This window comes from Vombatus ursinus, unplaced genomic scaffold (assembly GCF_900497805.2).
Source record: "Vombatus ursinus unplaced genomic scaffold, bare-nosed wombat genome assembly UNPS02014807.1, whole genome shotgun sequence".
NCBI classification, from domain to species: Eukaryota; Metazoa; Chordata; class Mammalia; order Diprotodontia; family Vombatidae; genus Vombatus; species Vombatus ursinus.
In genome coordinates, this window is record NW_020954585.1 from 11416096 (window position 1) to 11432711 (window position 16616).

At 35.5% G+C, this 16616-nt stretch overlaps 1 protein-coding gene across 1 annotated transcript in view; it reads right to left on the reverse strand.

Moving 5' to 3' along the window:
* Nucleotides 1–497: 497 nt before the first annotated feature.
* PRPSAP2 (phosphoribosyl pyrophosphate synthetase associated protein 2) overlaps nt 498–16616 on the reverse strand; it is a 75177-nt gene continuing 59058 nt past the window's right edge. The window contains exons 10-12 of the mRNA XM_027875120.1: nt 14995–15065; nt 4415–4561; nt 498–1545 (exon numbers count right to left, since the gene is read on the reverse strand). Coding sequence (XP_027730921.1) covers nt 1387–1545; nt 4415–4561; nt 14995–15065 — 377 coding nt within the window. The 3' untranslated portion in view covers nt 498–1386. The remainder of the gene's footprint in view (nt 1546–4414; nt 4562–14994; nt 15066–16616) is intronic.

The following is a 16616-nucleotide window of genomic DNA, read 5'->3' on the forward strand; positions in this document are numbered from 1 at the left end:
AACTAAATTTAAAACCTCTTGCCAATTCTAATTAAATTCTCCTGGAAATAAACTGAAAATAGAAGAAAAGCAAAGAAAGTGTAAATTTGGAGGAAAGAACATATAACCAAAAGATTCAGTTTTAGATATTTCTAATTTTCAAATAAATTGTTTGTGGTTATAAACATAAAGATATTGTTGCTGGCCTACTATGAAACATCATTTAATTAATCACAGTATTTTTCCCATTAATTTTTTTTAGTCTTAGAATATAAGTTTATAGGAAAGATAAGGTCTGGGGCATCTTGTTTTCCATTTCTTTACTTCCCCCATTCTGGGTTTCAGTTTCCTCAACTGTTATATGATGATTGCTAAGATCCTTCAAATGCTAACACTAAAGGCATAGAAATATGCAGAGAATAAAGAAAAGAAAAACCTATCATTAAACCTATTTGATATTGCAAAAGAAGTTTTAGAAAGTCTCAAATTTTTTTTATTTCCATAAAAGAAGAATGCAGAAAACACTTATTTGATATTTTATTGTTGCAACATGACAAGGTGGAAACACAGAGAGAGCTAAGAGACCCAAGTCTTAATATTAGCTACAACACTTTCTAGTGGCATGACTATGGGGTTGCAACCTTTGAGTCTCAACTTCCTTTCCTGGAAAAAAAAAGGAGGAGGGGGAAGGGAAATAATATTTGCACTGCTGCCTCAGAAGGTTATCGTGAGCAAAGTACTTTGTAAACCTTGAAGAACTATAAAAATACAACTTGTCATTATTACAACTGGAGAGCTATCTCTTAACAAGCAAACCAATGGTACAACTCAATAAAAGTTTAAAAAAAAATCACACAACAAATTCTTTATTCCTTTTTGTTGCAGAAAATAAATACAGGTGCATATTTCATATGCTTTTCTATAAAAGCATGTCTACAAAATGTCACTGTGTACAAGAGTATAACCTTTTGGTTTTTAAAGGTCAAATATCACAGATTAATTTGTTTTATTAACATCTTAAATCACTTGAATCAAGCAACTTTGGAAAAGGGGTGGTTTATGACCTTAAAATATTGTTTTTAAATAGTGAGCTAAACTAAAACAACTGGATCTTTTTTTCCCTTTCTGTTCTTAAACACAGGGAAGTTGGGAATGTACTTTTAAAAAAAAAAGTTACACACAAAACCCCCCCTCCCCAACCCTACCTAACTGTTAAAAATTTGGTCTATCTGTATAGATTAAGAAATCAAGAAAAAAAAGGGTGGGAAAAAACCCATAACCCTCTCCACCCTCCAAAATGGTTCCTTTGAAATATTTAAGATCAAGCATGATACTTCACAGTACATGTTCTATACATTTCCAGTTTGGCCCTTGTTAGCTTAAATGAAAAACAAGCAAAAAAACCCCTCAGTCATCCAAGCCTATATTTCTAAACAGGTAAGACATGGATTCTCCATTGTGAATTCGGCGAATGGCTTCAGAAAGGATCATGCTGATATCCACGGTCTTAATTTTGGGGCACTGGAGTTTCTGTATTTCATGTGGAATTGTGTTGGTAACCACTACCTGCCAAGAGAAATAAATCAAATATAAGGTTGAGAAAACTACTTAATTTGCTCTCCAGCAATAGGTCTTAATTTTTTATTTTCAAGGGTAGTCTTGGTGGCAGGATACCAGCATCTTCTACTAATGGTTTATCTATATCCTTGTCAAGTTTGTAGTCACTGAACAAGCAGTCCCAGAATATTTTCATTAAGATTTTACCAATGAGGCATACACATTCTTTTTTCTCCCCAGCAGCTAACACACACACTGAACAGGCACAACCAGATTCTCTGGTGGCAAGAGAAAAAGAATTCCCCACCCCCCATCCCCATAGGTAGTACTGAGAATATCTGATTGAATTTTAAGGCTTAAGCTTAAAGTTTCAGACTTCAGCGCTTTCTGTGGTAGCAAAAAATAAAGAACTAAAGTGTGTACCCATTCATTAAGCAACAGCAAAATAAATAACTTATAAAAAGTGAATTATTGCAATGTAAAAAAACCAACAAATATGAGGAATTCTGGGAAACTTTGAGAAAACTTACATGAACTAATCCAGGGAACAAGGTAGAAACAGGAAAACAATATACACAATGACTACAATAACGTAAAAGAAACCATCTTCAAAAGGCAACAAAATACAGACTGAATGCAATGACTAATCTTGTTTCCACAGTTCTATGAAGCATACTTCCCTACTCTCAGTAGAAGTGGAGGCCTACAGGTATAGAATGTTGTTCTAGAAAAAGCTGAATACATTTGCTGCTTCCACTTTCTTACCACCCACTCACTTCTCAAACCTTTTCAATCTGGCTTCTACAGACTAAATGGTGCTCTTTCTAAGGACACAAAGAGATCTTTGTTGCTAAATCCAATGGACTTTTTTCATCCTTCTTGACCTCTCTGCTGCTTCCTCCCCTACACCCAAGCCCCCTTTTGGATACTCCCCCTTCATGGGTTTTCTTGACATTGCTTTTGTTGTGGTTCTCTTCCTATCACAGTGACCTTTCTTGGTCTACTCTGTGGGATATTCATGGATGTCCTGCCCACACTGTAACATATACCTCAGTGATAGGTCCTGGCTTCTTCTCTTTCTGCTTTCTCAGTGATTTCATCAGCTCTCATGGATTTAATTTATTATTTTCATAGATGACTCCTAAATCTATTTTGCCCTTAAACCACTCACTCCTCAGTTCCACATCTCCAGTTGCCTTATGGGCATCTCTTTCTGGGTGTACCAAAGCCATCTCAAAATCAACATGCCACAAATAAAACTTGTTATCTTTTGCCCCAAATTGTCTCCTCTTCTTAATTTCCTTATTTCTGATAAGGGAACCATCATTCTTCCAGTCACCTAGGCTTACAAACTAGAAGTCATCCACAACCTACTACTCTCATTAATCCCCATATACCATCAACTGACTAATCTTTTCTTCCACCTCAATATATAACATTCATTACCATTTTCCACTCAACTACAATCATTATAGTTCAAGCCCTCATCACCTCTCTCACTTAGACTATTTTCAGTAGCCTCCCAACTGGCTACCCTTCATCTATTTGTTTTCCCCTCCTATTTGTTCTGCTCTCCAGAGAGTTGCCAATATTCTGAAATCAAAGGTCTAAGCACACTGAAGAAGCTTTAATGGCTCCCTGCTGCCTTTAGGATAAACTATAAACTCTGGCATGAAGAAGCTCTTCACACTCTGACTCCAGTTTATCTTTCCAGGTAGATTACACATTATTTCCCACCTCACATAGTATGCTCCAGCCAAACAAGCCCACTTGCTATTTCTTCACATGTTCTCTCCTCATCCTTATTTCTAAACATCTCTCTCTTTACTCCTCTATTCAGAGAACCATTCCTTGTTTATAAAAAAAAAATTTTTTTTTTTTACAGAAACAAGAGAAAGCAGTATAGCAAAACTAACATATCAATATGCACTTTTCCACAACCACAGTCTCCAACCTTTCCAATGTTTCTCAGCTCTTCTTTTCAGACAACCTTGGTCATTATAAATAAACAAGATTTAATTCTGTTGTTTTTGTTCTTTCCATTCACGTTCTTGTAGTCTCTTTATATTGTTTTTTTTGCTTACTTCAGTTTGCATAATTCATATAACCTCATGTTTCCATGAATCCTTCCCATTCATTACAACATAGTAACAGTCTTATTATATTGATATACCACCAAACTGTAGTAGGCATCTGCTTTGTTTCTAGTTCTAAAGAAACGCCATGGCTATTTTGGTGCATGTGGGACTTTTCTTTCTGTCTCTGACTTAGGGTTATACGCTAGCAATGGGATATTTAGTCAAAATGTACAATCATTTTATATATCTTCACAGCAGTATTACAAACTGCATTTTAGAATGATATCCTTTCCTTAACTGTTACTACTAATTTTTGTGGGTTAGGAAACCAGATAATCAAATTTGTTAAGAGTATCAAACATTCAGGTAAAGGACCTGTGGAAGGGCCCAAGTGGCTCTTGTAGAAGCTCTCTTCAGTGGTTCTTTCAAATGCAGAAGCTTTGTTCTGTGACATGTAGTTTAGCTGCTTAGGTCTTTTTAAAAAACATTCTTCTGCTTCTCAGTCCCATGCTGAACAAGGCTGCCAGATAAGTGAGAGATTATTATGATTCTTCTACCCCATTACCATTGTTTCTCTTCTTAGTTTTGTGTAATACACATGTTAGACCAAGGGAAGGTAAGTATTTTCACCAAAAATGACTCTTACCAATTCTTAAAAGAAAACTTAAAATAGCCAAAACCTTGAATATATTCTGAATAAGTATAGGATAATACAGATTTTCCCACATTACCTCAGTTGAAGTTTAGCTTTAACAAAGTGCTGGAATGCTATTCTGAATCTGGAAAGCAAATTTATTTACCTCATCAATAGCAGATTCTTCTATTAATCGGGGAGCATCTGAAGATAGGAGACCATGGGTTGCCATCACAAAGATCTTATAAGCTCCTCTTTCCTTCAGTGTTTCTGCTGCTGCAAGAAAGCTGTCGACATCATCAATAATGTCATCCTGTAAAATTATACATAAAACAAAAATAGATTAGTACTTCTCTGAGACGGAATCAGAGAAACAATTTGGAAATAGCTTGTTTTACAATTATCGTAAGGCAACAAAATATTTTGCAACATCTAGATAATATCCACAGGAGTCTAAAACAGAATTTAAAAAAGAGATTTTTTTTTAAAAAGGCAGTTGAGGTTAAGTGATTTGCCCAGGGTCACATAGCTAGTAAGTGTCAAGTGTTTGGTCTGAGGCCAAATTTGAACTCAGGTCCTCCTGACTCCAAGGCCAGTACTCTATCCACTATGCCACCTAGAGGCCCCTAAAAAAAGAGATGTTTTTGATATAATAAAGTAACTGAATTTGTAGCTCTACAACTTAACACAAGCAAATAAGCACTACTTTGGCTTAGTAACCCAGCATATTTATTCGAAATACCAAGTAGAATTTATATAGGAGATAGAATTCAAAGACAACTTCCCCAGACCTTTACTTTCTCTGACAAAGACAGAACAGTGAATCAGTATGTGGCAACTGAAAGGAAAAAAATTAATAAACTAGAATTAATTCAGTTATATTTAGCATGACTAGACCAGAGGTACAATAATAAATGGGGATGATCTAAACAGTCAGACAGTAAATAAAGGAGAATTTTTAAAGGTCTAAAGACATGGGAGGAATTAAAAAAGGGAACCAAAAGCCAATCACTTTGAACTTTACTCAAGTCATTGTAATACATATTTTCATGAAACCACTTATATAGAAAGACTTATCTGGGCACATGGGACCTAGCCAACTGTGTAAAAATCTTCACAGATTATAAAACAATGACATTAATTTTAAAAATAATGTTATTTCATATTCATGTTATATCATGTAATTCTAAAACTCATTTATGTTTTAAAAGTAATTTGTTTTGAAGTTCAAATATCTTGAGATTTCAAAAAAAGAAATATCACTGGTTTATATAAAACCTTTCTCTTGGTAACAAAGACAGCAAAGACTTAAATTTGTCAGACCTCATCATTGGGTCTGTTGGAAAGTGTAACATTAGCAAAATCAAAGCTATATGAATGTGCATTCCTCCTTAGAAATTATAAATTAGTATTAGAAATATAACACATTTTGATCAGTAACTTACAATTATTGCTTTAAAATTTACAAAAATGACTTCCTCACAACAACTCTGTCAGGTAAACAATATGTGTATTTTCACCTCTGTCCACAGAACACATGATAGAATGAAAAGGAAACTTGGATTTGGAAGTCAGGAAAGACCTAGGTTTGAATCCTGACTCCAACACTAACTAGCTATATGACCATGGACAAGTCACCTAACTTCTCTGAGCCTCAGAATCTTGAGAAGTAAAAGTATATCTCACATAGGTTTGTCGTCAGGCTCAAATGAGATAACATACGTAAATCATTTTGCAAACCTTAAAGCAATAACGTGTCACCTACCACTGTTATTATTTTATAGGTGATTCTCAGAGATTAGGTGACTTAAGATTACATGGCTAATAAGTTGGGACTTGAGTTCAGGTCTTCTAACTAAAACCAGTGCTTTTTTCCCACTGTGCCATATTACCTTCCAAAAAGGTCTCTAAAAAAACAACTTCCTACTAAAATAGTGTGGAGCATCTTTTTCACACATCCACACACACATATACACACACAGAGTTTAGCTGTTTATTTCTCCTTAAAAATAACAACAACAACTAAGGCTAGGCCAGTAATAACCATAACCTTGGATTATTGCATTCCAATTATCCAGCAGAGGAATAATAACCTGGGGCCTGGTCATATGGAAGGGAACTTTCCCACATTCCACCCTCACATCCCAGTTTCAAAGACATGGGAATTAAAAGCATAGGAATGACAGACTCCTAGCCAGGGATATAGTATACGTAAGAAAAGTCGGTAAGAATATATTTGTTTGTTGTATTAAAATCTTATCAACTGAGCTTTAAAATAAAAAGGATGGTAAAGCTCTCTCTCTCTCTCTCTCTCTCTCTCTCTCTCTCTCTCTCACACACACACACACACACACACACAATTTCGCCAAACTATATGTCATAAAAGTAGTTACAATGAAAGAAGAATAGTAGCTGAGACACTTATAAATTCACAGGAGACAAAATACAAGAAAGGAGTCAGTGATAGGACCCAATGCTTGAAATCTCTATAAATGTCTAAAGTTTAGGCAATGAGTAAGAGAAACTAGAGATGCTAATTCAAGGGTAGGTAGGATCCTATGGAATAAAATTCTCTATGTGAAGACACAGCCCTGGAGAAATGGGAAATTCTCAAGAATAAAATTCTAAAATTCAATGGGAAATAATTCCAGCAGGATGAAAAGTGGAAATTAAGAAATGAATATGTATGTAACAACAACAAAGATTTCTAAAAGGATGTAGACAAGAGTGAAGCAAGGGCAGCTAACCAGAATGAATATGAATGTGGTCCTGTAAAAACAGTGTCAGGATTGCTAAAGCTCAGAAAAACCCGACACTGGCAAAGGAAGCTCAGGATAACAAAAAGAGTAGGTTGGAGTTTTTTTGTTTTTCTTTTTTTGCTATACTGGGGAAAAGAGGTTGATAAAAGAAGGGATATGACTGCCCCTTAAGTTGGATAGGACAAAAACGAGATCAGAAAGAAGCTAGTTTAATGTTATTTTGCTTCTTTTTTCTCCGCTAAGGAGAATGACCTTCACACTAGAAATAAAAGAACAAAAATGCACAATAAGAACCTGGTTGTCTTTGATGAATTCAAGTCACCAGACCCAAACGAACAACAACCTCAGGTACTGAAAGAAATGGCAAAGGGGACATGAACCACTGTCAATAACATATGAAAGACAAAAAAAATACCACCCTCTTATCCCCCAAAGGGGACAAAGATAACAAATGGTGTCTGCCATCTCTAAGTCACCTTTAATTTCTAGAAAAATTCTGGAACAGATCAAAGAAATCTAGAAAACGAAACAGTGATTATGTCATGAACAGGTCACTCTAAAACTATCTTATTTCCTTTAAAAAAAGAAAGAAAGAAAGAAATACAGAAAGAAAGAAAAAGGTTACTTAATTAGCAGATAAGAATATTGCCAAAGATACAGTTTACCCAGCTAATGACAAAGTATTTCGTGTTACTTTTGTGGAAAAGATGAAAAGGATGGAAAATAATATAACACAGTAGTGAATACAATATAATAGAGAATAATACAATTTGATGGCTTTCCGCTTTGGTGGGCTAAAATAATGCAGTGGTATGGCTGAATCCTGGACAGCCTGTGTGAGAAAAGAAAATAGCTTTGTGGTAATGCTGAGAGATAGAAGCTCTGCACCAAATAAACAAAATTTCCTTGCCTCAGCAGCAGACCTGCCAAAGACTAAGCCTGGAGATTCAGATACATAGCACAGAAAGAGCTAAAGGTAGCATAGATGGAACATGGATATAAAAATAAGAAGGTGCCTATATTTTCAATATATGGTTTCTTTTAAAAAATTATTTTTTGTTTTTACTTCACCTATATTTCACAATATATCATTCCTCCTTCCCCTCCTAGAAAGCCATCTCTTTTGACAAATTTTTAAAAGGGTAAGGGTGGGGAGAAGAGTTCAGCTAAACTAATCAACACTCAACCAAATCTGCCAGTCCTTTACCTCTTCAAAGAAGGCAAAGAGTTACATTCTTACTTCTGTTTTCAGTGGGAGAGAAGTGCACAGGACAGAGTGTGGTCATTATAATGTCACAGCATTCAGTTTCCTTTTCTTTTGCTGATGTTCTTTCCATTTGCATTGCTGTAGTCACTGTGTATGTTGTTTTCCTGGACGCGATACTTCACTTTACATCAGTTCTCGTAAGTCATGCCATACTTTTCTGTATTCATAAAATTATTCCATTACGTAAATGTACCGCAATTTGTTTAGCCAGTCCCCAAATGATGGGTATCTATTTTGTTTCTACTTCTTTGCTACTATAAAAAGTGCTGCTATCAATGTTTTGCTGTATAGGGGACATATCTTTTTTGCCTGGATGTTCTTGGAATAAATACCAAGCAATGGGATTTTTCATCAAAATATAGTTGTTGGATTGTTTTTGGGCAATTGGGGTTTAAGTAACTTGCGCAGGGTCACACAGCTAGTAAGTGTCAAGTATCTGGTCTGAAGTTGTATTTGAACTCAGGTCCTCCTGATGCCAGGGTCAGTGCTCTATCCACTGCACCACCTAGCTGCTCCTAAAATATAGTCTCAATAGCCAAATATCACCTTCCCAACCTGGTGCTATCAGCCTTAAATCCTGATGACAACGTATTAATTTCTCTTTAACTGAAAGCAGATGATTTTTTTTTCCATCTTGCACAGATAAAGCAAGGAAATGAATAATTTTATCAAACTGCATCTAAACACATTTTGACTAGTTTTTCTCTTTATTTACTTTTAAAAAGGGATGGTTATTAACTAAACCTTGCACTTGTATGGACTGATGCTGAGTGAAGCAAGCAGAACAAGGACAACACTGTACACAGTAGTAGCCATGCTGTGTGATAACTAACCTGATACTCAGCTCTTCTCAGCAATGCAAGGATCTAAGACATCTCCAAAAGTCTCATGATGGAAAATGCTATCCACACCCAGAGAAAGAACTATGGTGTTTGAATGCAGATCGAAGCATACTATTTGCTCTTTTTTTTCTTCTGTTTTGTTTTGTTTCTTCTTTCTTGTGGTTCCTCCTATTGGTTCTAATTCTTCTTTACAACATGACTAATGTGAAAATGTTTAATAAGAATGTATATGTAGAGCCTATATCAGATTGCACGCCATCTTGGGGAGGGATGTGAGGATGGAGAGAAAATTTAAAACTCAAAAGCTTATGGAAGTGATTGTTGAGAACTAAAAATAATTAATTAAAAAAATAACTAAACCTTGCTGATTTTATAACTTGAAACCAGATGAATTCAATATGATTGCACAGCAAACCTGAGGAATGGATGTAGATGTAAAATAACCATAAAACGTTATTTTGTTAATACTTACTAAATTTGGTGGTCCCAGATCAAGTATTTCCCTATAAAAAACAATAGATATCAGTCTATCCATATGAGAACACTCCCCTAACTCAATAAACTCCAATGACTAGGTGATGCAGAGGATAGAGAATTGGGTATGGAGACAGGAAGACCCAAGCTCAAAACCTGCCTTAGATACTTACAAGCTGTGTGACCTTAGGCAAATCACTTAACCTTTGTCTTTGAATCAGTTTCTTCAACTATAAAATGTGGATAATTAATAGCATCTACCTCCCAAGGTGGCACACAGAGGGGACTTAATAAATGCTTGTTTCTGATCCAACCATTCTGGAGAGCACTTTGGAACTATGCCCAAATAGCAATTAAACTGTGCATACCCTTGGATCCAGCAATATCACTACTAGGACTGTATCCCAAAGAGATCATAAAAAAGGGAAAAGGACCTACATGTACAAAAATATTTATAGCAGCTCTTTTTGTGGTGGCAAAGAATTGGAAATTGAAGTGATGTCCAACAATGGGGGAATGGCTGAACAAATTGTGGTATATGAATGTAATGGAATACTATTTATTGTTTTATAAGAAACAAGTAGGCAGATTTCAGAAAAACCTGGAAAGACTTACATGAACTGATGCTGAATGAAGAGAGCAGAACCAGGAGAAAATTGTACCCAGTAACAGCAACACAGTGCAGTGACAAACTTTGATAGACTTAGCTCTTTTCATCAATGCAATGATCTAAGACAATTCCAAGGGACTCGTGATAGAAAATACTATCCATATCTAGAGAAAAAACTATAAAGTCTGAATGCAAATCGAAGCATGCTACTTTCTCTCTTTTTTTTCTTTTTGTTCAGATTCTTCTTTCACATGACTAATGTGGAAATATGTTTGGTATGACTGTACATGTATAGCCCATATCAGATTGCTTGCTGTCTTGGGGAAGGGAAGATAGGAGGGAGAAAAAAAATTTGGAACTCAAAATCTTTTAAATGTGAATGTTGAAAACTATCTTTGCATGTATTTGGAAAAAATAAAAATGCTTGTCTCCTTCCTTCCTGCTGCTCCTAGCATTAAATATGTTTTTTCACCTTACTTTTAACTCTCACAACTTGAACTCCAGCTACCTTTCTAACACTATTATGCACGACTCTCTCACATCTTCTATGGTACTGTCAAACTGGTTTTCTTTTTGTTGCTCCATCTTCCATCTTCTTACTTTTGTACAGGTTGTACCCCATGCTTAGAACAGACTTCTTTACCTTCACGTCTTGGAATCCTGTTTCCTTCAAATTGTATTCAAATGCCACTTTCTACACCAAGCCTTTCTGGATCCCCACAATTGCTCCTCCTCTCCCAAAAATTATCTTGCATATTGGCTATATTCCTGAGTTCCTTCTGAGTAGGGATTTGTCCTCCAATAGAATGTAAGCTCCTTGGGGACAGGGCCTATTTTTTTTGTCTTTTTATTCACAGTAATTCACCAAAAGGCCCTCAGTAATAGACACCTAATAAATGCTTATGTATTAAGTATGAAAGATTTCCTAAGATTTATTAGGAAACTTTTCATCTTAACGCAGTTAGCAGTTTTCAGAGACCATTTTATACATGATTCAGTTATATGGCACATACCAGTGTTGTGAGGATTTGTCTTGTGCTCACTACAGACCCAGAACAAGTTTAGATGATATCAAATAGTTTCATTTACATTGAAAGGTTAAGTTTCGTAATAGTGAGAGTCTAATTGTCTAAATATTCTGAGGTGACAGATTAATTTTTCATAGCTGTTCATTTCAGTTTGAGTTTATAAAATAAAATCAGAAGGCAGTCTTAGTTATATCAAAAATTTTTTTTTACCAAAGAGCATTTATCAGAATAATCTGGGGTTTTGGAAAGTTTTAAAGTGTGTGAGTGTGTAAAAAAAGAGTATATGTGTATAAAAAGACTTGAGAGTAAAAATAAATAAAGCTTTGACTTTAAATGTGCTAAAACCTCACTCATCTTTTCCACCAAAATAAGCTTCCTTTGTAGATGTAATTCTATTTGTTGCTGGTATCATCATTCCCTTAATCACTCAGGCTTCAAACCTTGTCTTTTTCTCAGTGTGACTTTCCCCTTCCCCATCAAATAATCTAGTTGTACTGAATTTCCTTTTTAGGACACTAGTGTAGGTCCTTCTTAACCTTGCATATACTTGGCTATATTCCCGAGTTCCTTTTGAGTAGGGATTTGTTCATTCTTTATACTTGTATCCCCAGCTCCCAGCACAATGCAAGAAACACAGTAGACACTTGCTGATTAATTGATCTCACTGCTGTGAGATCATGGGCAAGCTTTGTAAAACCCTGTTTATTGCAAGGCATCTCCTTGATCAAAATTAGCTCCCCAATGCTGACAAAGTAAAATTCAAACTCCTTAGCCTTTCAAATAATGGTTCCAATATATCTTTTTGAATGTTACACTCTACGTTAAACTGTAGAGAGTACATACATTCAGATTATATACATATATACACACACATATATAAGTATATGCATTTATGCTTGTACATAAACACACACACACACACACACACACACACCCCTAAATTTATGTTCTTTTAGCATATATAGACCTCCCCTCAGATGTGGCCAAAAATGAACTCATTTCTGGAATGGCTGTACTTATTCCTGTCATTAATTCCCCCATCTCTTTTCCCTTCTTACCCTTTCCAACACTTCTCATCAAGGCCTCATCTGCCCACCCAACTCAAGCCCCCTTTAAGGAGCCTGGACCATTTTAGGGATTACCCTAAAAATTTTTAAGGTAGGCAAGTATGGTGAGCCAGTGAAAACTAACTTGACTGGTATAGCTCCAGTTCCTCAGGATGCATGTAGTCTAAGGCTAATAAACCTAGAGACTGGGCATTACTGGTCTCTTGCTCCCAGCCTCTTGCTGGGTGGCACAGAGTTAAATTCCCTGTGTCCCTGAACCTCATTCCTTACTCTTAATTAGGTAATTTAAAAAATAACCTCATTTCACTGGTCTAAACTATACTACTATCTTCCTTTATGGATGACAGCTCAGTCTCTTATTGGCGCCATCCAACTCTTTGCTGAAAACTTTGAGTATTAAGCTGCTCTGCTACTTAGACCACAGTGCAAATATTGTAGCATGGTTTCCTGTTCAGAGCTACTGTACCAGACGCTGCCTCTAACAAAAGGGAATAGTGGGCCACATACCCAAATCATTCCCCATTTGCATCTATTCTCTTCCTCGCCTTGTCAGTAGAAATAATTTTGTTTATTGCTAATCCTGTATAACCCTGCTGTTCTTCATCTGAATCTCCTGCACTGCAGATATGATTTTGTTTTTGTCTTTGTATCCTCAACGTGTAGTAGAAAGCCATGCTTACAGTAGCTAAAGAGTTAAAGTTTAGTGTGGAGCTAAAGATGAAATTCAGAAGGCATTAATGTCAAGTCTTACATTTTGAATTTTTAAAAATCAGCTTCACAAGTACAAGATGGTGGAAAGTGTCACTAGACAGAATTTTGTTTGGAAAAGATGAGGGGGAGAGTATAAGTAGTCTACAAGGTTAATAAACCAGCAATGTTACCTGGATGCCAAAAAAGCCAGAGCAACACTGGGCCTCATTAAAAGAGGAACAGCTTCCAGGAATAAGAAGGTGGGAATTATTCTGTACTCTATCCTGGTCAGACCACAAATGGAATGCTGCTGGGTTTGGTTCTGGAGTCAAAAGTTTTAAGAAGGACACCGATAATCTGGAGAGCATTTAGAGGAGAGCAACCAGGAAGGAGAATGGCTAAACTAGGCATAATTTAGAGAATATTCAAAGGGAACAGAATAGATGTATTCAAATACTTAAAAAAAAAAAAAAGCTATCACATGGAGAAGAGGAATTAGACTGATTCTGTTTGGTTCCAGGAGGCAGAACCAAGAATAATGGGTGGAAATTGCAAGGAGGAAAATGTTGTTTTGATTTCAGGAAAAACTTCATAATAATTAGAGATGTCCTAAAATGGAATGGTACCAGAGGCAGCAAGTTCCTTCTTACTGGAGGGCTTCAAGCAGAGAAGAGATGACCACTTGTTAAGTATGTTATAGAGAGAATTCCTCTGGGGAATGGGTTGTATTAGAGGATCATTAAGATTCCTTCTAACTATAAAATTCGGTAAGTCTGGAAATATCCTTAAACAACTGAGGCAATGATATTCTTTTAGCAGTTTAAGGACAGACAAATAAATTAGAAATTAAAAGATCCCAAGAGAAGCTTCACCACTTATTTCTTATCAAACTGACATTCGATTTCAAAGTTTTAAGTAAAGTATACTGAGCTTTTAATCACTAGTATCACTGAAGGGTTTCATTTCAGTTTAATGAAAAAAAGAAAGAATAATCAGATGAGTCAACATGGAATAGTAAAGAGAGAGTACAATAGGGGAGAAGATGAATAGGAGAGGCAAAAGGAGATAAAAGGAAGACATGAGTAAAAGGATTGGCAAATCTATGCTTCAACTATGGCTTCTCTCTGCTGGGATAGTTTTAATGACTTAAAGTTATCAAGCTAGTTGACAGGTGTGGGTTAAGTCCTCTTTTGGGTTTTGATACTGCTTCATGATCAAGGCTGTTTTAAAAGAACATTCATAATCCTGACTATCACAATTACTTGGAAACTAAAAAATTCAGACTCCACATTACCACCAAGACAAAACATTAATCCAGCAGCAGCTAGCATTAAGGTTGAATTATTCTTCTTATACAAACAAAAGTTTCAGAAAATACTTTGAGGCTGTCCTTAATGAATAATGTTGAATTGAGGAGGGTTTTATGAGGAAAGGCAGTTTTTACAGAGCTCTAGATTTTTCAGATAATTGTCATCTGTGTTTTATTTTACTTTTTGTAGGATTTAGTAGTGTTAGTAACATTCCTACAGCAACTTCTCTCTCATTTCCTGCCTATTTTATGTACTTATACTTCAACAATATAAGGATTAGTAATTTCATCATTGTGGATATTCCCTCTATTGATTGCAATTCTTCTATTACTCAATAGATGACTTTCATGTGTTGTTATGGCCAAAAAATTTCTACATTCAACTGAGTGATGAGGCTCCTCAAATTTATCTGGGCTAGCTCTCAGACCACACACATACAAACCCATCACTGGGTCCTTGCTTTAAGCTTTTCTAGCTTGGTAAGACTTGCCAAAGACTATGTCACAACAGAATAGCTTGAGTAACCCAAGGTCACCTACAATACTCAATAAGGCATTTGGTATAGGACTTTAATGAAATATGATGCATGTAATATTTAATTAGGTGAATCTATTATGCATAGATATAACCTTTAATTCTTTAAGGCTATCATATTTATTTCTAAAAATTTTAAATTATAAAGGTCCTTTGTCCACATACCACAATAATGGCTATTCTTCCTCCTACATCGCCAACAACTGTGATGGGTGGCTTTTCTTTTGGAATCAACACTGATAAAAGAATAAAATCAAGAATTAAAAGCAGAACTTTAGGAAAAAACAAGAATCATACTGATACACAAATGTTAAGATTTCCTCAAGAAATTTTTTGTGCAATTAAAAATTTAGATTTCCTTTCTTATCAGAATTTCAATTTTACAAAAGAAAATAAGTAAGGGTAGAAATGGTAAAATAAACTATCAAAATCCCCACATTTTATGGCATTTGAATTTTTTACGGAGAACATCAACTAATACATCCATCCATCCATCTATCCATCTGTCCATATCTCACAACAGATGTTATTAGGACAAGGAAAAATCTTAAACAATCCAGAAATACTAATTTAATACTTATTCTTTTAATTCAGGTTTTTAGATGCAAAGTTCCAAAAGTGATTTTTCTGACACAGTATAAGAAAATGTAACCTTTTAAAAGAAATAAACTAAGATCAAATCTTAACAAAACTGTGATAGGAAACTGAGGACCACAGATAAAGAGTGATTTTTTCCTGTGTTCATCGACTTAACTAGTGGCCCAGCAAATTAAAAAGAACACAAAATTATTTCAAAAGTTGAATTAAGCTGAGATTTGCACACTGCTATAAAATGTTCTTATAACAAGGGTTTATGCCATAGTTTTTTAATCCCAGTCCTGTACTTAATATGTACTTATCATTTAGTACATATGTTATAAATTTGCTGAACTGACATGAAAATACTATTTTTGCTTTAAAAAACAATTTGGCAATCTATGAAAAGAAAAGCACTTTTATTAAGCATCAAATAGACAAGGTTATAATTATTTATAGATTGATTTAAACAAGTATATATTTCCTATTTCTTTATTCTCTTTTCTAATTGATTTTCTACCTGACTCACCATAGCAGCTATTCCAACATTATCTTCCTTCCTCAAACCTCCTACCATATTTCCTTCCCCCCATGTTCTCTCAGCTAAATATCTAGCCTTATGTTTCACCAAAAATGAAATAAAAATTGAGGCTATTCATCATAAACTCTCTCTTCTTTCCTTTTCTTTATTTTACATCCTCTGGACAAAATCCTCCACTACCTCTTCCTTCCCTAAGGTCTCTGATGGCCATTCATCTTGCCAAAGCCTACCCCTCTACAGGGTGGCTAAGTGGTGTAGTAAATAGGGTGCTCACCCTGGAGTCAGGCGAACTTGTCTTCCTTCAAATCTGGTCTCAGATACCTACCAGTTGTATGACCCTGGGCAAATCATTTAACCCTGTTTGCCTCAGTTTCCTCATCTGTAAAATGAGCTGGAGAAGGAAATGGCAAACTACTCCAGTATCTCTACCAAGAAAACCCCAACTAGGAGTCACAGAGTTGAACACAAATGAAACAACAGAACACTCCCTCTACATGTACTATCAAATCCATTTCCTCTTATCTTCTATATTAGATTGCCTTCCACTATTGCCCTATTCCCAACCTCTTTAACTGTCTCTATCTATCTACCAGTTCCTTCTTGGCTGCATAGAAAAACTCCCTAAGTCTCTCTCAACTTTTAAAAACCTGACTTTGCCTCTCCTCATGTC